General features: G+C 39.8%; 1 protein-coding gene across 1 annotated transcript in view; it reads left to right on the forward strand.

Annotated features, from left to right (window-relative positions):
- Positions 1 to 818: 818 nt before the first annotated feature.
- Positions 819 to 23,340, forward strand: part of LOC124620192 — a 429,599-nt gene continuing 407,077 nt past the window's right edge. The window contains exon 1 of the mRNA XM_047146861.1: positions 819 to 879. Within this exon, the coding sequence (XP_047002817.1) occupies positions 819 to 879 (61 nt within the window). The remainder of the gene's footprint in view (positions 880 to 23,340) is intronic.

The following is a 23,340-nucleotide window of genomic DNA, read 5'->3' on the forward strand; positions in this document are numbered from 1 at the left end:
CCCCCCGCGGGCCGATCTCTTCGTCGTCCGCGCCCGCGCAGTACCGTGGACTGTTCGAGCAACAAATACGCCGGGAGAATCTGAAGAATCACAACGACTGGAGTGGTGTCTGGAATTACACAACCTTTTGGCTACTTCCCAATCTGAATTTGGAAGGGAAAAGGCACAACTGGTAATATCACTCTTTTGTCAACGGATATCTCGACAGCCTTTTCTGAGAGAAAAGACCACAGCTATGTTCCTGAATATCAAGGGAGCATATGACAGTGTAAAAAGAAATATTATACTCCACAGACTGAGAGTTCTACATATCCCAGAAAAAATTGTGAACTAGGACGCATTGTCTCAACTGACCTCGCGCTAGGCGCGATTCTCAGTCCTTTATGTGTGCACCATGGATTTAGAAACAGCTCTTCCCACATCGACTACAATACTTCAGCACGCAGACGATGTATGTTGGTATACTCACTGCACTTGAGGAATGTGAAATTGGACTTTCCTCTGACATGCCCCGTGTGGAAAGCTTACGCCGAACGCACGGCGTGGAAGCTTCGGCTGACAAGCCACACCTCGTGATATTTTCCAACCGTTCCTCTTGATGCTTGGACGCCTTCTCTGGTTCTCGACTGTCGTGGGTCTCTCACATTAACCGTGTAATAAGTGATTGTGAAAAAAAATAAATAAATAAAAAAGAAAGAAAAAAACATTAAATATTATCCTATCAACTATCAATCTACCGAGTTTGGTGGGGCCCTCATCCCACCCATTTATTGACGTCGTACAGTGCCTTAATTCGATCAAGACTTGACTATAGTATTATGGCGTTCCGCGCTGGGCGAAAGGACATCCTGAGGAAATTGGACAAATTTCAGTTTGGATGTATTCGACAGTGCTTCGGCGCCGTGGGCTGTACCCCTACGAACGACTGCTTCATTTAAGCCAATGAAATGCCTTTACATATTAGAAGGTAATTTGTGGTGGACAAATGTCTACTGAATAGGCTGTCCTTTTTAAATCATCCTTTGAAGTCCAAACTGGAGGCCATCAACTTTATTTACCGGAATAACGCCTCCCTCCTACCTTCTGCTCTAGTATTTAGCTGTAGAACATGGGGTCACGTGTCGAAAAAATCCTCAGAACCATTTCGCCTCCTACCTATTATTCAGTCGCCTCCCATGAAGTGTGTATACATTAGGCGGTATTTGGAAAATCCATTTATCCATAGTAATACATGCCGGCCGGGGTGGCCGAGCGATTCTAGGCGCTACAGTCTGGAACCGCGCGACCGCTACGGTCGCAGGTTCGAATCCTGCCTCGGGCATGGATGTGCGTGATGTCCTTAGGTTAGTTAGGTTTAAGTAGTTCTAAGTTCTCGGGGACTGATGACCTCAGAAGTTAAGTCCCATAGTGCTCAGAGCCACTTCAACCATTTTAAACCACGGTTCGTTATTTAGATCGTTTTAACAATAAGTGTGTGTACTAAAGTGTTACAGGATTTCTACATATGGTATTACTATTTTCATCACTGTGAAAAAGAGAAAACTTTGGAAGCTGTACGTACAATATGTATTAGTTTTTCGTAGAAGTTCTGAGATCAATAAGAAATGTAGAAATCCTACAAAAACATAGTCCACAGATTTTGTGCAAAAAATGTTCAAAATCCCATAGTGCTCAGAGCTATTTGAACCATTAGTAATACAATGTGTCTTGTACACCAGAAATGGTCGGACTCTTTGTCCACGTCTACTGATGGCTCCAAATGAAGAGAGGGAGAAAATGTGGGATGTACCTTCCTCTATCCAAAAATATGTACTTCAAACATGTTTCAGGTGCCGACCGCTGGTCTAGATTTTTGAATAATGCTGTATATAACGAAGAGCTTCTCAAATTTTTACAAGATATTTGTGTAATACTAACCCGGCACTGGGGACCAGGTTAACTGTTATGTTAGTATGTATATCATGTGTACAGTTATTTTAATGTAGACTCTGAACAGATGCATTCTAGTGCCCTATTTTGGATAAATTCTAGTGTCCGATTCCATTCGTCGGCTTTGAGCAATGACGTCATGCCTAAGGCAAAGTAGCTACGTATAGGCAAATGAAAGCAACGGATCGCACTCGTAAACAAACGAATGTAGCATACGATAGAATTACAATCACTTTCACGCAGTTACTTACTTAGTCACGAATTAAATCGAAACGAACTGAAGATAAGGAAAATAATTAAGAACAAGACTCAAAAACGAATTTTCATCTATGGTAAGAAGTATTCTTGTAATTTATGCAACTAGAAAAGCACAAAGAACCTTTAAATTGCATAACAGTGAAGCACATGGTGAAGTCATACTATTATAAAATAGCGTTAATTTTACGTTAATTACTTAACCTAACGCTAGAAGCGCAGGACAGTGGGTGTTTTGGGAGGGGAAAAACTAAAATGTACCACAAAAACAAAAAATGAATGACAACAAATTCGAAACAGTAGAATAAAATGTGGAAAAACCGACATACTAAATTCTAAAAGAAAATCCAGTACATGATAAAAGAATATCTACAAAAAATAAAGAATATTGGAATAGATAACTAGAATTAACCTATCTAGGTAAATTCCAGTTACAGATTCCAGTTGCTCCATGATTGAAAATTATTTTTGGAGTTGTATGCAATGAAACGTAATCCCATTTCTACATTTATAATGATCCTCTAAAACTACTGCGGTGTATAACAAAAACTGGAATCAGTAACTAGAACTGATCTTCTATGTACGTCAATTCTAGTTACCGATTCCAATTTTAGTAACTTTTTTTGTAATAGTTCAGAGAGCAATTACAAATGCAGAAGTCATATTTCCCTACATTCTAGGGCACACACTCTAAAAAATTCGATCTAATTAATGAATCACCGAATGGCTGGAATCGGTAATTAGAATTGACCATCACTTCTAGTTACCGATTCAAACTTTTCGATGGTTCATAATTTTGAACATTTTTTGCACTAAATCTGTGGACTATGTTTTTGCAGGATTTCTACATTTCTTATTGATCTCAGAACTTGTACGAAAAACTAATACATATTGTACGTACAGCTTCCAAAGTTTTCTCTTTTTCACAGTGATGAAAATAGTAATACCATATGTAGAAATCCTGTAATACTTTAGTACATACACTTATTGTTAAAACGATCTAAATAACGAACCGTGGTTTAAAATGGTTGAAATGGCTCTGAGCACTATGGTACTTAACTTCTGAGGTCATCAGTCCCCTAGAACTGAGAACTACTTAAACCTAACTAACCTAAGGACATCACACACATCCATGCCCGAGGCAGGATTCGAACCTGCGACCGTGGCGGTCACGCGGTTCCGGACTGAGCGCCTAGAACGCGCTCGGCCACCTAGGCCGGCAACGAACCGTGGAATGGGTGGATTCGGTAACTAGAATTAACCTATATAGGTCAGTTCCAGTTACAGATTCGAGTATTTGTTAGGCCCTACATTTTTTTGTCAATTTTCGTTACTTGTGTACTCGTCCAGTGAGATTTAGCAATTAGTATTAAAAGTTAACGCTCATTCATAATATTATGATTTCACCATGCGCTATATTGCACGGGATTTAAAGGTTCTCTGTGCTTTTCTTACTCGCATAAATTGCGATAATAATTTATTTCAGACATATAGACTTCTTTTTTTCTGTTCTTATTGATTTTCGTTACCTTTAATTCTTGTCGGTATAATTTGTGGCTAGGTAATTAATCACGTGAACTGTGGTTGTAATACTATATTCGTTTGCTTAGGAATATGATCAGCTGCTTTCAGAGACCGCCCCTATGTAGCGTCTCTACCCTAGGTATGACATCACTGCTCAAAGCCGACGAGCGGAATCGGACACTAGAATTGCCCCCCCCCCCCCCTACTTTTTTGTTTCATTTATTAATTTGTGATGCTAATATTATACTTGCATCATGTTATGTTATCAATTTATGTGTTGCACAACATACCTCTTACTTAGCGTTTTGTTGGCTAAATGGCCGTTAACTGCCGGAGGCCAGACGAATAAATAAATAAATCAAAATGAACACAGAATCGCAGGTTACAAAGATAAAACGCTAAAACAGGGGCAGGACAGAAGCAACTATACTGTTGAACGATTGTTGTTTTCATTCTCCAGTGTAGGGGGTTTCGACCTATTAAGCGGTGACGAATGTCCAGAATACTCACTCATGTATTGTTCCTCGTGCACTTATGTTCTGCTGACACAGGTTAGTAGTCTGTTATTAATTTATGCACCAAGGATTGGTGGTTCTCAGCAGAATCAATTATCTTAAAAATGGGCGTTTCGTACTGACGATTACACCTCTAGCAGCTTAAACAAGTTACTGCGTTCAGAAATTCAAACGTGAAGTGCATGCTATTAGCGGTAGTTATAAATAGTGAACCCCCTATCCACTATTATGTCCCCTCAGTCCTCTGAGTCAACCTGTCTTAAGTAAACATCTTGCTGAGATGATTTCGTTGATAAGGAACTTAACTAAGGGTCTTTTAAGCTTATTATAAAAATAAAGCTGCAATGTAATTAAATTTTTAATCGTATAACAATATTAAATTTACTGACCTTGTAGTAGCACAAAATCACTATTCAAGATTCTGCGTAGTTATCTGTAACTAAACATGAGTGACTGTACTTAGTAACATTGGATGAGCGAGCCTTTGGTTGTGCGGCGCCTTGCGTCTGTTATGTTTTTGGTTGTTTCGGCTGGGTGCAAATACTGTTTGCAGGATGGTGCAAATGCAACTCAAGGGATAGACTGATAGAGTAGGCCTAATTGTATGTACGATACACCGACAAACCGTACATAGGCGTATGAAGGAAAAATTAAAAAACGTAGAAAGCGTTAGAAATTCCTATCAAAGAGCGTATCACATGACTTGACTTCTAGTTTTCAGATCGGAGGGCCAATGGATTACACGCAACGATATGCGTTCAGGACATCACCCAGTGATCCGTATCGATCTCTACCGTTTATCACTGACGTCACCTAATCTAACTACAAAACAGACAATCTACCGAGGACTAGATACGTGTCTTCATGGTGCGTCCACGCGACGCCTTTTTTGTATTCAACTTTGCGCTTGCGCATAAATGTCCAATAGTGCAATTATGCATGCCTTCTGTGCGAATCTTTGCACTTTTTAGCTGACGACGGGCAGATAGAGTGCATTTGTGTGATTAGGTAGTGTGTTGGAGGTTCCTCTGTAAAGCGATTTATGTGCAATAATTAATAACTATTGACTCCAAAGGAAGCACGGTGAAGTTTGTAGATGATCACAGACAAAGAAAAAGTCGTGTATAATGCTGCTGAGCGTCACCTATTAGATAAAAAGTCTCCGATCGTATTTATGTAAACAATGAGATACCGCAAGTTTCGAAGTAGGAAAACTGAGAAGACTAATCCAAAACTTTATGAGAAGTGTTTATGAAAACTGTGGTGACTTAGAAGCACAACTGATGAGCCTGGCATCTGAACAAAAGAAGTGATGGAGTAAGTGCAGCTCCTCAACAAACTACTAAAAATAGAAATGAAGAATCCTGATGATGCGAAACACACGAAATTGAAAAAACACAACTCCGTTCTAGTGGGTTCTGGCGTCTACGAAATTCCGAAATTTGACGAGTCCGAGGATGCTAATCTAAATGTAATATTTCATGATTAAATTCAAACGACGCGTGGAAAGTAAATTAACCTTTACATACCGACTAAGAACCTCCCTTAATTATTTCTCTGTTTCAAGATTTTTATTTATCCCTTCTTGTGCCATTGATCTAATATGCGAGGGAACTGCATGGATGTAGAACGAGTCAGAGAACAGTACTTACAGATGCTAACAGTTACTAACTGTAATATTGTATAGGAACAAAATATGCTAATAATTACAAGTTTAGGCATTTTCTACAGTGTAAAACGGTAGACTATAAAACAATCAAATAATCAATTACAATTCTTCCGCATAACAAGTTACAAATTTGATAGAATTGAAATGCTTTTTTTGAACTGAGGAATAAATAATTCAAACGAGTATATAAGTCGCCAGTTAGTAGCTGACGGAATTTTATCAGCCTTATCGCTGCTGTTACCAAGCAGAAAATCTAAAATCTCGTTGTGACCTCCTCAAAATTTGCAGACAAAACGTTGTGATCACTTTGTATTTCTCGTACCTCCAGTGTTTTTTACCTACAGTCTCTTTGTGATTTCTTTTCCTGTCGCCTTTTCATGGTAATAAACGCAACACACGCTCCCAAGCAAAGGAAATTTGTAGCAGACTGCTTGCGCAATGAGGTACCGAGTGGATACGAGAACGCGCATGCTTTAAGACGTGTTCTTTCCACTAATTTTAAAAAATAAATTGCACTTACTGCCGTCAACAACCGAGTATTCTCCGTAGAAATTCAAAGCTCTTGTATTCTAGTTGCAAATACCTAAAAGCAAAAAGCAGTTTATCTTTACTAGATCTGCAGGATCATTAGGTACTCAAATTTAATAAGTACACGAAAGAACACAGGAACAAATTAATTACATGACTCTTCGATAGTAGTAGCCCCTTTCTCAATAAAGATTCGCCTTTCTCAGCAATATTACCGATGTAGGTAATGGTCAGCTATTTTGTCTCTCTGTAATTTTATAGTTTTTTCAATTGAGTTTCCGTTGTGACACCGTCAATTACCTATCTGACATTCTTAATCTTGGTGAACGTTCGTATTATCCTTGTCATTTTTCCTTGTGATTCGGCGATCCCTTTCCACTTTCTGTGGGCTTTCGTTGGTGTTCAGTAATATTATTTCTGTTTTAGCAATGCTGTTCATAATTCGGTATTTTGATCTTTTTCCTTTGTTTCGGTATCTCTTTTCATTGTTGATCTTCATCCTTAAATCCCTGGCCATCTGCATTCATTGTTGAACGATCATCTCCCTGTATTTGGGGATCGTTTGTCTACGATTTTTTCTGTTTTCGTTGCACTACTGTAGTCTGTTTCTCTATATAGCAATCTTCTCTCACTTCCTGGAGTTTCACTTGCTTTTCAGCAATCATTACGGCGTTTTAAATTACTGCATCTTGGGTATTATGCTCTGTACATTCTTTCAACTTCAGATTTGACTGTGAACAGCGACTCTTCACCTTGCTCTACTCATTTATCTCTTACAAGACTAAGGACTCTCCCCTTTCTTTACACCAATCTCATCATATTTTATAACTCTACACTTCTGTTCCAACATTCATTCAGTAACCATGACGTTGTCATGGGCAAAAAGTCCTACATACTTTTCCTCTAGTCCTGATTAACCTTTTGTATGGGTCCTAAAGACCTTGCATTAAAATTTCCAGTCTCTGGCTGCACCCCATCTTTCCACAAGTCCCTCCTTAAATTCCAGACTGATCACTCCTTAACCATTACATTGACCCAGTTAACCACCACTTCGAAAAGCAGATGTCTCTGTTTAAATCATCCTACTTTCAGCCAATAGATCCTCTAGCAAACACAGTGTAATTCTTCTTGAACAAAATTATGTACACCACTTGGAGAGGCTGTCCATACTGTTGGTTAAATACCTCAAAAGTAATGTTTCTCCTCCCTCTCTCACAAATACCATCCACATCACCAGCAACACCTGTCTTGAAAAGGCTGTCCATACTGTTGGTTAAATACCTCTAAAGTAATGTTTTTCCTCACCCTCTCACAAATACCATCCACAACATCATCAGCAACACACCTCTTCTTATCCAAAAATCCTATCTTGATCTCCTTATTTAATTTCCAAATCCCAGCACATATCCCACTCAAGCCTAACCATTTTCAAAATCAAACTCCAACACCTGACAATCACAATCTCCATTCAGCCGTAAGGCTCTAACTTATACCCCTTTCTAAAGGCCTAATCTTCAGTTCCACACTCAAATTTTCACTGTCATAGTCCAAGATCTCCCCTCATTCACCATTGAATCCCACTCCACAACTAACACAGCACTTAATCTTACCTGTATCAACTTCAACCCATACCCCAAATTGATTCTTCCCCTCTTCCCCAAAACTTTCCTCTCAAAGAATTCCAGGAATTCCTGACTTCCAGCACCACTTTCCAGTCCTTCATGAAAAATATCACAAAACCCCGAACTATTGTCATACTTGAACAGAAGAGCATGTGGCACGGGAGCTAACAACCCCTTTCCTTTCCATCTAAACAAATCCAAAGCCACATACCTTGACATTAACCTATATCTCTATGAAGTTCACATCCAAACCTTAGTCCATGTATAACCTATCAGTTTAAGCAACCATTCGTGCTCTGTGAAAGCTGTAACCTCTTCCAGGTGAAACGAACTCTTCCCTGCAGCCTAAATGTCCATGCTAAATATATATACTCCAGCATCGAAGCCCTCACATGTACTCCAACAACGTAACATCGGGTTTCCTCTAACCAAAATCTCCCTATAATAAAAGACTTGTGAGGTTGAGGTGCCATTCATGCCTTGAATGCCTCAATAAATTGATCTGCCAAGGCCTGAAATGAGATCAATTGTCCCTGATATCCTCCCCACACCACCCACTATAGCACCGTCACACAGCTAATCTCCTTGTTAAACCATATGATGTTTCCAAAACACTCCTATTCCTAAGAAGCTGATCAAGTTAAATTATAGTACATATTATGATGACAACTTTCAATCAATTGATTGAAAGTAAGGGGGGAAACGCAATGGAAATAAATGAAAGGTGCAGAAAAGCAGGGCAGTTCTTCAAATGCATTAGGGGGCTTATTTGGAGCAAGGAGGTGCCACAGAAATCCAAGGGAACGATATACCGAACCTACTTTGTCCCCATATTGGCATACGGAAGTGAGACATGGGTAATGCACAAAAGCGACAAAAGTAGAATACAAGCTAGTGAAATGAAGTTCCAGAGGAGCAGGTTGAGTGTAACAAGACGAGACAGATTGCGAAATGTGTATGTGAGGGAAAGACTAAAGGAGGAACCAGTACAGGACAGGATAGAAAAATCAAGACTGCAGTGGTATGGACACATGAAGAGAATGGATGAGGGAAGAATTCCAAAGAGGATGTTTGATCTGCAACTGGAGGGGAAGAGGCCCAGGGGAAGACCAAGAGATAGATGGGTGAAGGGAGTGAAGGAATGTGTGACGAGAAGAGGAGAGAACTGGACGAAGGTGGAAGAGGGGGAATGGTGGAAAGACAGAATACGATGGAGAGGCTTGTGTTCCCGACAGACCCAGCCAGTGGCTGGAAACTGTCCAAGATGATGATGATGATGATGATTATGATGACAACACATTAAAGGTGTTACCCACAGCATGGTTGAAAAACAAGCTGTGGTACTGCGAAGTGCTGATTGATGTTAGAGGGTAACCTACAAGAGTGAATGTACACGAGAGTAATGTTTGTTAAAAGGTAACAGTAATAATCTGAACTTGGACATGTTTTGAATGATCTTCACTGGTCCCAGTGCAGATGCTTCCACACATTTATGTAGCAACCAAGAATGTTTGGTGTAATTTGAAAGATAAAATTAACTATTAAAAGAGTTTATTAATTTTCACTTCAGAGCTCCTCTCTAAACTCACAGTGAATAGCTCTCATTTTGCAAGTGGATGTATCAGACTTAAAAATATATTGCCTAGTGGAGATGTTGAATTGTAGATAGGCACAACAAAAAGACTGTCAAACAAGTAAGCTCCTGGCCAAAAAGGCCTTTTTTTATATACCTATCTGTGACCCAGTGTATCCACAATATGGAACACATGCACATTCACACGCAAGCACGTGCACACACGCACACACCCACCCACCCACCCCACCCCCACCACAGTGTGTGTGTGTGTGTGTGTGTGTGTGTGTGTGTGTGTGTGTGTGTGTGTGTTTTGTATAATTGTAATGAAGTTCCGTTTGGCCAAAAGCTTTGTTTGACAGTCTTTTTGTTGTGCCCATCTGCACCTCAGCATCTCCTCTATATGGTGAGGAGCAACTATCCTTTTCGTAATACTGTTATTATTCCATCCTGAATTTTGTTTAAGGCTACATAACAGTTAAGATCCCTAAACAGTGAGGGGGAGTAACCTTACTCTCACATGATGTTTTTAGCTTCACATAGCCAGTTTGATGTTTAACCAAATTAGCTAAATACAATTCCTGGTCACTTGTGCTAAAGGATCAGCACAACAAAGCTCTTATAAAATATCAGGCAATTTCCTTCCTGTCATTTTTAGAATACTGTGATGATTATCTCAATCCCAACCAGACTGAGAAGCATACTCATCAACATGTACATTTGAGTTCTGGATAATGCAGCAGCTCATCCTCTTGTGGGAATTACACTATAGCATATTTCCTCCCTTGTCTCACTGTATACAACCAAAAATTCTTTGCAATAATCATGCATTAACAATCTGTTACAGTCATAGCATTACGTTATCTAATATTCCACCTATCTGTGACTCAACATTTCTGTTATAAGGTGAGTAGTAACTTTCCTTTTCATAATATTTTTACATTCTATCCTGGTTTTTCCATTGCATGGGAAGTTACATTTTGTCATAAATTTCATTTCTATGACTCTATTTGCAGAAAAGGAATTAAATTCTAACACATTTGTTAACACATAACCTTTACTGATGACAAAAATTCAAATTTCATTATATCCATCATACCCTGAATTCTGTAGTAATACCAGATAGTAGAGGTGATGAGTTGTTGACAGGCACATAAACAAGACTTCCAGATAAATGCTTGTTCAAGTTAGGGCGTGCACACACAGACACACACACACACACACACACACACACACACACACACTCACTCACTCACTCACTCACACTCACACACACACATATCTCCAATGTGCAAACTGAATGTAATGTACCGGGCTGCAATTTGCTGGTTGACTCGGGTGATGGGTTTGTGATGGGTTGTGTGGGTGAGGGTAGGAAGGAGGTGGGGAGTGAGAGGTAGGGTTGGGAAGGGGTAACTGATGGCTGAGAGGGAGCCAGAAGGTGCACACGATGGGAATGCAACAGGGAGGCAGCAGGTGCCAGAGATAGGAATGGAGCACAGCACCAGCACCAGTGGGTTTGTGCAGTACCTGATGCCATGCAGTGAGCAGGAGTGGACTGAGGGGGAGGGGGGGGGAGGGAGACAAAAAAGAGCAAGGGGGGACTGGGGAAGAGGGTATGGGTGCCGGATGAACAAAGTTAGGGTCCTGGGTGAGGGTCGACATAGCTGTGGGGCAGTGGCCTAGTGGAGATTGAGGCCAGGAGAATTACGAGAATGAATGATGTGCTACAAGGATAACTCCCATCTAAGTAGTTCACAGAAGCTTGTTTTAAGAAGAAGGATCAAAATGCAACAGATTATGAGACAGCCATTGAAATTGAGCAGTGCCCAGTGGCATGTTCTACCATTGGGTGGTCAGCTCTGTTCATGGGCACAGCTTGACAGAGGCCATTCATTCAGGTGACACTTGGGTGGTGGTTCCACATAAAGCGCTGTGGAAAAATTGCAGCCGAACTGGGTTTTATGACATGACTGCTTCCACAGGTGCCCTGTCCCAGATGGGAGGGGGTAAGCCTGTGACAGAACTGGAGTCTGGCCTGTTAGGTGAGTGTATCAGACAGAACTTGCACCTGGGTCTTCCACAGAGATATGATACACTCTGCTCAGACACAGTCCCTCACCCCAGTCAAACTGCAAAACTACAGTCCCAGCACTGTGTACTCATCTGGAACACTGTATCAGTCCAGGTGTGTGTGTGTGTGTGTGTGTGTGTGTGTGTGTGTGTGTGCGTGCATGCATGCGTGTGTGTGCACTGTTGATTACCTTACCTCCTAAACTATTTACATTCTTCCAAAACTTACCATTACCATGCTCTGAATTCTCATTATCTTCTCAGTTTCAAAACATAAAAGTAGTAAACTGAAATATTATAGCTCGAACCCCCTCCCCCTGTCCCAGCTGTTGATATTTACCAGATAGATGAGCTTGTAAGTTGTCTGTTTGGATCCAAAGGATCCAAATAGGCTATGGCAGGAAGAGACAGTGTTCTGAGTCAATGATAAAGCACAAACAATTGTGTGATTGGCAGTGTTACAGGGTTCTTCATCAAGATGGAGAAATGATACCCATAGTCAGTGACACAGCATAAGGACATAGATAACTATGTGCCACTTTGTTAATTAATGGCAGCATTCAGCTCCTTCAAATTTTTCTGTCACTGGACGAGCTCTTGAAGGAACACCAAGGATATTTTCACATAAAAGCAACTTGTGTGGGTGATTGGTGTCAGGTTCACTGAATATGCACTGAGCTATTTAAAAAAACTACCAGAGCACTCTTCACCTCTAAACAATGAAAACATAGATAAATAAAACAAAAAATGAAAATGCCATCAAACCAACCGCACCTTGACTTATGCAACATTTGGAAGAAGCGAATGAAGAAGAATAGCAACAGTTAACATGGTGCTTATAATTACTGTTCATTGTAAATTCAGCATTTCAAGTTATGCTTTTAAGTGCCAAGCTAACAACCAACTTGGAATATGCAGTACTGTGAAATGAAACAATTGAGAAAAAGTTAGTGTCATCTTGTGTAATAATTAAATTGAAATTCAAAAGTCTAAAATCTTGGCAGATTTGAATGTAAGCATGTTATGAAGTAGGTGTTGAGCTTTGAAAGCACATATATATTTCACTGATTGCTTTTAAGTTCCAAGCTAACAACTAACTTGGCATATGCAGTACTGTGAAATGAAACAATCGAGAAAAAGTTAGTGTCATCTTGTGTAATAATTAAATTGAAATTCAAAAGTCTAAAATCTTGGCAGATTTGAATATAAGCGTGTTATGAAGTAGATGTTGAGCTTTGCAAGCACATACGTATTTCACTGATGACATCTTTCTTGCATCACAAATGTCTGCTTACATCATTAGATGGGCTTTGAACATTACTAAGTGTTTACCTTGTTTACACTTCCAGACGATTTTGTTCATAATTAGTAAAGGTCGATGGAGTGTTTTATGTACCTATTAGTTATCCATCACTCTTCACCAGGGACAGAGCAGTCTGTGGTTGTTTTGTGAGTGTTTCAGGTCAGCAGTTCCATCTGGCCCTCCTTAGAGAGTCTATATCTAAATAGATAATGTGGCCAGTGCCTTGCAGCTGCCATATTTTTAACAGAATCCCCATAGGATGTGCAATTAGGTAGCATTACAAGGTAAATTCCAATAATTTACTCGTTAACATGAAATGGATTTTATAAGTAGCACCAAAGCAGGACTTTTAAACTATTATTTGATAAAAAATTGAAGGATCATTCCACGTCAAGTGGTCTAATTTTAAACACATTCCCCACATGGTGTTCTCCAGTTTTGATGAATTTTTTACAGGATGTATGTATGGGCGTTACATAAACCCACACCAAATTACAGCTTCATAAGTAGTATGGTGGGACCATCAGCCATGTTTTTGGGAAGGCTAGTTTCTCCACACCATGCTCAACATTTTAGGTTCAGCAGCCTAGTTGTAGAGCATGTGTTCAGTGTACAGCAGATTTATCACAACTTCCTGTTAAAGTAGCTCATAAATCTTGTAACAAATTTGGATCATGTTTTGGCTTCTTATTCAGGAAGTGAAGGGAGATGAAAATTTAATAGTCATGGGTGACTGGAATTCGACAGTAGTAAAAGGAAGAGAAGGAAACATAGTAGGTGAATATGGATTGGGGCTAAGAAATGAAAGAGGAAGCCGCCTGGTAGAATTTTGCACAGAACAGAACTTAATCATAGCTAACACTTGGTTCAAGAATCATGAAAGAAGGTTGTATACATGGAAGAACCCTGGAGATAATAAAAGGTTTCAGATAGATTATATAATGGTAAGACAGAGATTTAGGAACCAGATTTTAAATTGTAAGACATTTCCAGGGGCAGATGTGGACTCTGGCCACAATCTATTGCTTATGAACTGTAGATTAAAACTGATTGAAACTGCAAAAAGGTGGGAATTTAAGGAGATGGGACCTGGATAAACTGAAAGAACCAGAGGTTGTACAGAGTTTCAGGGAGAGCATAAGGGAACAATTGACAGGAATGGGGGAAAGAAATACAGTAGAAGAAGAATGGGTAGCTTTGAGGAATGAAATAGTGAAGCCAGCAGAGGATCAAGTAGGTAAAAAGACGAGGGCTAGTAGAAATCCTTGGGTAACAGAAGAGATACTGAATTTAATTGATGAAAGGAGAAAATACAAAAATGTAGCAAGTGAAGCCGGCAAAAAGGAATACAAACGTCTCAAAAATGAGATTGTAGATTGATTGTAGATTGTATTTTATTGGTCCTGTTGTCTACATAGCAGCTTATGCATAAGACATTGGACAAGTCAAGTTATAAATATACAGTCTGAAAGTAATTTCAAGGCATACATATTTAAGCTTACAATAATACACTTTACACGTAAGTATTTATATAACACATTTCATAAATATAAATATTCTTCAATGGAGTAGAAGGAGTGATGCTGTAAATATGACTTTAGAGATTTTCCAAATGTATTGACCTCAGTGATAGCTTTTATGTTTTCAGGGAGTTTGTTATAAAGCTTAACTCCCATGTGAAAAGTACCTTTTTGGCACAGTGCTGTGCTGATTTGAGTCATATGTAAGTTTCTGTTTTGTCTGGTAAAGTGCTCATGTATGTCACAGTTTTTTTGTAGTCTCTGGTCCTTGCCTATTACATTTAATTTAAAGAACAAAAGGGTTTCCATAATGTATACACATGGTAACGGGGAATACCAGATTTCTTAAACAGGGGTTTACAAGAGTCTCTAGGCTTGCACCCAAACAAGATTCTAATGGCCCTTTTTTGTAGTTTAAAAGTGCTATTAGCTATTTTAGAGTTTCCACAGAAGGTGACCCCATATCTAAGACGAGAATGAAAGTACGCATGATATGCATTCAATACTGTTTTCTCACTACAGCATGATTTTAATGAACAAAGAAGATAACATGTTTTGCTCGGTTCTGCATTGAGATCGACAGGAAGTGCAGAATAGTTAAGCAGGGATGGCTAGAGGACAAATGTAAGGACATAGAGGCTTATCTTGTGAGGGGTAAGATAGATACAGCCTACAGGAAAATTAAAGATACCTTTGGAGAAAAGAGAACCACTTTTATGAATATCAAGAGCTAAGATGGAAACCCAGTTCTAAGCAAAGAAGGGAAAGCAGAAAGGTGGAAGGAGTATATAGAGGGTCTATACAGGGGCAATGTTCTTGAGGACAATATTATGGAAATGGAAGAGGAGGTAGATGAAGATGCAATGGGAGATATGATACTGCGTGAAGAGTTTGACAGAGCACTGAAAGACCTAAGTCGAAACAAGGCCACGGGAGTAGACAACATTCCATTAGAACTACTGACAGCCTTGGGAGAGCCAGTCCTGACAAAACTCTACCATCTGGTGAGCAAGATGTATGAGACAGGCAAAATACCCTCAGACTTCAAGAAGAATATAATAATTCCAATCCCAAAGAAAGCAGGTGTTGACAGATGTGAAAATTACCGAACTATCAGTTTAATAAGTCACAGCTGCAAAATACTAAAGCAAATTCTTTACAGACGAATGGAGAAACTGGTAGGAGTCGACCTTGGGGAAGATCAGTTTGGATTCCGTAGAAATGTTGGAGCACGTGAGGCAATACTGACCCTACGACTTATCTTAGAAGAAAGATTAAGGAAAGGAAAACCTACGTTTCTAGCATTTGTAGACTTAGAGAAAGCTTTTGACAATGTTGACTGGAATACTCTCTTTCAAATTCTGAAGGTGGCAGGGGTAAAACACAGGGAGCGAAAGGCTATTTACAATTTGTACAGAAACCAGATGGCAGTTATAAGAGTCGAGGGACATGAAAGGGAAGCAGTGGTTGGGAAGGGAGTAAGACAGGGTTGTAGCCTCTCCCCGATGTTATTCAATCTGTATATTGAGCAAGCAGTAAAGGAAACAAAAGAAAAATTCAGAGTAGGTATTAAAATCCATGGAGAAGAAATAAAAACTTTGAGGTTCGCTGATGACATTGTAATTCTGTCAGAGACAGCAAAGGACTTGGAAGAGCAGTTGAACGGAATGGACTGTGTCATGAAAGGAGGGTATAAGATGAACATCAACAAAAGCAAAACGAGGATAATGGAGTGTAGTCGAATTAAGTCAGGTGATGCTGCGGGAATTAGATTAGGAAATGAGACACTTAAAGTAGTAAAGGAGTTTTGCTATTTGGGGAGCAAAATAACTGATGATGGTCGAAGTAGAGAGGATATAAAATGTAGAGTGGCAATGGCAAGGAAAGCATTTCTGAAGAATAGAAATTTGTTAACATCCAGTATTGATTTAAGTGTTAGGAAGTCGTTTCTGAAAGTATTTGTATGGAGTGTAGCCATGTATGGAAGTGAAATATTGACGATAAATAGTTTAGACAAGAAGAGAATAGAAGCTTCCTAAATGTGGTGCTACAGAAGAATGCTGAAGATTAGATGGGTAGATCACATAACTAATGAGGAGGTATTTAATAGAATTGGGGAGAAGAGGAGTTTGTGGCACAACTTGACTAGAAGAAGGGATCGGTTGGTAGGACATGTTCTGAGGCATCAAGGGATCACCAATTTAGTACTGGAGGCAGCGTGGAGGGTAAAAATCATAGAGGGAGGCCAAGAGATGAATACACTAAGCAGATTCAGAAGGATGTAGGCTGCAGTAGGTACTGGGAGATGAAGAGGCTTGCACATGATAGAGTAGCATAGAGAGCCGCATCAGACCAGTCTCAGGACTGAAGACCACAACAACAACAACAACAATCTTATGATAGAATGAATTTCTGATGTCAATTTTTTACTCATTTTCAGCCAGCCAGTAGGTCATAAGGCTGTGAGTTGGCATCAAGATTACTTGATTAATTACTAAGTTATCTGAGAAAATTCAATTCAAAAAAGTTATTCAACAATTTTGTCTGATTTTCAAAATTCTGTCTCTCAAAAGGGTCGTCTCAACTTCGATTTTTCTTTGCGCCATTGGAAAGAGCTCTTTTTGACTAGGAAAGGTTTTTTTTTTTTTTTTAAAATAAGTTCGAAAACCATTATGAGTAAAGACTGTGTAGATTTTTTGGAGATGCAGATTTGAAAATTGTGTAAAATCTGTTAAAGCTGTTATATTGTCTTTTTTCCCTTAAAATGAACCTTCTGCTCAGCCTTTGATTTTTAGAAATGTTTATCTGTTCAGTTAAGTTGTTTCTGTTGCTGACTTGGAACTCATTGCAATACTTTTCAAGATCTAGGACATGCAGTTTTGTTTATGTGAAAATATTCATTGTTTCTACATTTAACAAATAAAAAAACGTCAAGTGGAAGTTAGAATCAAACTGTAGCTTGTTGGATGTTCAAAGAAACATTTCATTGTACTGTAGTATTGGTTTTGCAGATAATTTTGTATCTCACCTGACAACATTTTACCTTTCTTCATGGGAAACCAAACTCCTGCACCACTTCTTCTATAGATCATCTTTGTGGTGAGTATGTCAAAATCTGCAGTTTTTCTGACTGCTTTGGCAACTAAAATTTTTCTTTCACTTTTTTAATCAGCAACTTATGATCTAAGCATTCATGACATGCGTTACTTATACTAAGTATTTGAAAATGTTGTGTGCAACCATCTCTGGAGTTTCACTTATCATTGTCTTTGCATCACCTCTGGCATCCCTCACTTACATCCAGTGCAGTTTCAGAGGAGAGATCCAAACTGCAGTTACACTTATGTTGAGTGATTCCTATGGATGTATTTCCACTGTTCATCATCCAACTGTGATGATGCTGTCTTCTTTTATAATGTTTAATATTGCTTTTTTTCATAGCTGTCAGCTGTTTCTAAATTCATACTTTATTTTATTTATTTAGATCCCATAAATCCAATACAGTGAGACATTTGCTTGGATGTATGATGTGTCAGATTATTACAAATTGTACAACAGAAACACACAGAAAACCCTCTTGCAAGACGGCAAGAGGTATAAGACAAAATACACATTAATAGGTATAGACAAAATTATGATTAAGGTAGTTAAAATAAAAGTAGATTTTAGTAGTTACATAAAAGACATAGTAATTTTAACAATGATTCCAACTATTGTATTGCATAAGAGTACATCAGATTTAATTAAAAGAAAAAATCAATTAGAGTTAACACAATTGAAATATTCTTCAACTGAATAAAAGGAATTATCCATTAGATGGTGTTTGAGCTGTTGTTTAAATTTGGGAAGCTCATGGACAAGTGATTTTAGGGTTGGTGGGAAAGCATTGAACACCTTGCAGCTCATGTAGTGGACTCCTTTTTGTACAATACTAAGGTTTTTTAATTCATAATGGAGGTTCATCTTCCTCCTGGTATTGTGGGTATGGTATGAATCATTGGTTTTCTATAGTTGCTCATTTTTACCAGTGAAACACAGCAGGGAATAGATATATTGACATGCCGTTGTCAGTATCCCTAATTTTCTAAAAGGGTTTCTACAAGAATGTCTAGGCTGAATTCCACTCATTATCCTAATAACTCTCTTTTGGGCAATGAATACTTTTTTGGAAAATGGCTAATTACCCCAGAAAACTATGCCATACAACAGTGCATGGAAGTAACTACAATAAGCAGTTTTTGTGGTGTCTCAGTCACAGACAGTGGAAATAATATGAATAGCTAATGTTCCTGAGCTGAGATTTTTGTGAAGTAGTAAAATACACTCCTGGAAATGGAAAAAAGAACACATTGACACCGGTGTGTCAGACCCACCATACTTGCTCCGGACACTGCGAGAGGGCTGTACAAGCAATGATCACATGCACGGCACAGCGGACACACCAGGAACCGCGGTGTTGGCCGTCGAATGGCGCTAGCTGCGCAGCATTTCTGCACCGCCGCCGTCAGTGTCAGCCAGTTTGCCGTGGCATACGGAGCTCCATCGCAGTCTTTAACACTGGTAGCATGCCGCGACAGCGTGGACGTGAACCGTATGTGCAGTTGACGGACTTTGAGCGAGGGCGTATAGTGGGTATGCGGGAGGCCGGGTGGACGTACCGCCGAATTGCTCAACACGTGGGGCGTGAGGTCTCCACAGTACATCGATGTTGTCGCCAGTGGTCGGCGGAAGGTGCACGTGCCTGTCGACCTGGGACCGGACCGCAGCGACGCACGGATGCACGCCAAGACCGTAGGATCCTACGCAGTGCCGTAGGGGACCGCACCGCCACTTCCCAGCAAATTAGGGACACTGTTGCTCCTGGGGTATCGGCGAGGACCATTCGCAACCGTCTCCATGAAGCTGGGCTACGGTCCCGCACACCGTTAGGCCGTCTTCCGCTCACGCCCCAACATCATGCAGCCCGCCTCCATTGGTGTCGCGACAGGCGTGAATGGAGGGACCAATGGAGACGTGTCGTCTTCAGCGATGAGAGTCGCTTCTGCCTTGGTGCCAATGATGGTCGTATGCGTGTTTGGCGCCGTGCAGGTGAGCGCCACAATCAGGACTGCATACGACCGAGGCACACAGGGCCAACACCCGGCATCATGGTGTGGCGAGCGATCTCCTACACTGGCCGTACACCACTGGTGATCGTCGAGGGGACACTGAATAGTGCACGGTACATCCAAACCGTCATCGAACCCATCGTTCTACCATTCCTAGACCGGCAAGGGAACTTGCTGTTCCAACAGGACAGTGCACGTCCGCATGTATCCCGTGCCACCCAACGTGCTCTAGAAGGTGTAAGTCAACTACCCTGGCCAGCAAGATCTCCGGATCTGTCCCCCATTGAGCATGTTTGGGACTGGATGAAGCGTCGTCTCACGCGGTCTGCACGTCCAGCACGAACGCTGGTCCAACTGAGGCGCCAGGTGGAAATGGCATGGCAAGCCGTTCCACAGGACTACATCCAGCATCTCTACGATGTCTCCATGGGAGAATAGCAGCCTGCATTGCTGCGAAAGGTGGATATACACTGTACTAGTGCCGACATTGTGCATGCTCTGTTGCCTGTGTCTATGTGCCTGTGGTTCTGTCAGTGTGATCATGTGATGTATCTGACCCCAGGAATGTGTCAATAAAGTTTCCCCTTCCTGGGACAATGAATTCACGGTGTTCTTATTTCAATTTCCAGGAGTGTATATTCAGACCATTTTAGATTGCTGTTTGTGTGTACACCCATGAACTTGAATGATACAACTTGTAGTAACTCACTACAATTTCATTTAATATTTACTTATTCAAAAGCAATGAATTTTTAGCATGACTCTTTTATTAAGTAAATGTTGCTGGTTGTGTTGAAAATTCTCTTATTTCTTTCAAACCTTCCTGAGATGCAAATGTTGCCAGGTCACATACAGAATTATCTGGAAACCAATGTCCCACTGCTCTGAAATTTTGCCTGCAGCATCCATCAAGGAAGGTGAATTCTGAAATAGTGTGAAACAACTTAAAGGAACAGAAAAAATTTCTAAAAGTTGGAGGCCAAGCAAATTAATGTATATTTTAAGTAAAACAGACAACGAATAACAGCTTTAACAGATTTTTACATAATTTCCAAATGTGTATATCCAAAACGTCTACACATTCTTTGCTCCTTATAGCATCAGTGCAAGTTTTTGAACTTCTTTATTATCATTGAACTGGTTTGCCTAAAGAATGAAGTACATTTTTCGTGATCGAAACATAATGAGCTCTTTTCAATGATGCAAAGAAAAATCAAAACTGAAATTATCATTTTGAGATATAACATTTTGAAGATCACAGAAACTTGATGAATATTTTTCTTTGAATCAACTTTAATCTCAGATCACATGGTAATTATTTGAATAATCAAAACCTCCACTTGCACAACTGCATACTGTCTGACTTCAAATGATGCAAAGATCAGGATCAGAAAGTCATTCTATCATTAGATATAAGTTGCAGAAACATGGGGTTGGGGTTGGGTTGTTTGGGGGAAGAAACCAAACAGCGAGGTCATCGGTCTCATTGGATTAGGGAAGGATGGGGGAAGGAAGTCGGCCATGCCCTTTCAAAGGAATCATCCCGGCATTTGCCTGGAGCGATTTAGGGAAATTGTGGAAAACCTAAATCAGGATGCTGGATGGGCGATTGAACCACTGTCCTCTTGAATGCAAGGCCAGTATGCTAACCACTGTGCCACCTCTCTTGGTGCCGAAACATGATCCAAAATTATCATGACTAGATTATTGAGATATTTTGACAGCAAGTTGTGATAAATCTGCTGTATGCTGAACATGCGTTCAGCAGTTAAGCTGTTGTACCTAAAAAGGTGAGCAGAATCCAATGTTCCAGCACGGGAGTCGCCTTAGCTTGGGATCAGTAGTAAGGCAATTGGCAAAAAGCAGTTGAATTATATAAAAGTTACAAATTTGCTAATTTGTCATTAGATCCCTAGAAATACTCAGAAAAGTCATAACATAATTTGATAAGAAATTATTCTGAAACACTCTGTCATTCATCAGATACTGCATACTATGCACTAAATGAGAAATGATTTTAACCATCTGTGCAGTATGAAGATTACAGTGTAATAATTTTTCATCCATATAAATATGTTTTTCTCCTTCTGTTAGCAACTTAAAATTTGTACACTGCAACTCTAATAACTTCTTCAACAATAAATACTATGAAATTCACAGGGTGTCTAAAAAGGTGCAGTACAGCTTTACTGTGTTGTGCACCCATACTAATTAATGTATTCACACCATGTTTGGCTTATGTGACAGACTATCTCAGAGAGTTTTTATGCCCTAGGCGGCAACACACACAGTATCCAGTCTGTATTCAGGATCTATCCACACTCAGTGCAACATATCCACAACTGTGGCAATGGCAGCAACAATTAGATTCTTTAAATCATTGATATGATTAATAGGTGTTTGGTGGACTCTGTTCGTGATGTATCGCTATAGAAAGAAGTCCATCAGTGTAGTGTGAGGTTGTCTAGGTGGCCAGAGAATTGGACCACCTGTGCCAATCCAGTGATCTGGAAATACCTGATATAGAACATCTCTCACAGTTTGTTGTTTGAACACAGCCAGTTGTGATAAAGCTACAACTCCAAACTATCAAGGTGTGTTGTTGATGTGATCTTCAATCCAGAGACTGGTTTCATGCAGCTCTCCATGCTGCTCTATCCTGTACAAGTTTCTTCATTTCTGAGTAACTACTGAAACCTACATGCTTCTGAATCCGCTTAGTGTATTCATCTCTTAGTCTCCCTCTACGATTTTTATGCTTCATGCTTCCGTTCAATCTTAAATTGGTGATCCCTTGATGCCTCAGAATATGTCCTACCAACCGATCCCTTCTTTTAGTCAGGTTGTGCCACAAATTCTTCTTCTCCCCAATTCTATTCAGTACCTGCTCATTAGTTACATAATCTACCCATCTAATCTTTGGCATTCTTCTGTAGCACCACATCTATTCTCTTCTTGTCTAAACTATTTATTGTCCATGTTTCGCTTCCATACACGGCCACACTCCATACAAATACTTTCAGAAAAGACTTCCTGACACTTACATTTATACTCGATGTTAACAAATTTCTCTTATTCAGAAACGCTTTCCTTGCCAAAGTCAGTCTGCATTTTATATCCTCTCTGCTTTAACCATCATCAGTTATTTTGATCCCCAGATAGCAAAACTCATCTACTACCTTAAGTGCCTCATTTCCTAATCTAATTCCCTTAGCATCACCTGATTTAATTAGACTACATTCCATTATCCTCATTTTGCTTTTGTTGATGTTCATCTTATATCCTCCTTTCAAGACTCTGTCCATTTCATTCAACTGCTCTTCCAGATCCTTTACTGTCTCTGTCAGAATTAGAATGTCAATGGCAAACCTCAAAGTTTTTATTTTTTTTCCCATGAATTTTAATTCCTACTCTAAATTTTTCTTTTGCTTCCTTTTGCTGCTTGCTCAATATACAGATTGAATAACATCAGGGATAGGCTACAACCCTGTCGCACTCCCTTTTCAATCACTGCTTCCCTTTCATTCCCCTCGACTCTTATAACTGCCATCTGGTTTCTGTACAAATTGTAAATAGCCTTTTGCTCCCTGTATGTACCCCTGCCACCTTCAGAATTTGAAAGAGAGTATTCCAGTCAACATTGTCAAAAGTTTTCTCTAAGTCTACAAGTGCTAGAAATGTAGGTTTGCCTTTCCTTAATCTATCTTCTAAGATAAGTTGT

Source organism: Schistocerca americana, chromosome 6 (assembly GCF_021461395.2).
Source record: "Schistocerca americana isolate TAMUIC-IGC-003095 chromosome 6, iqSchAmer2.1, whole genome shotgun sequence".
Taxonomy (NCBI): Eukaryota; Metazoa; Arthropoda; class Insecta; order Orthoptera; family Acrididae; genus Schistocerca; species Schistocerca americana.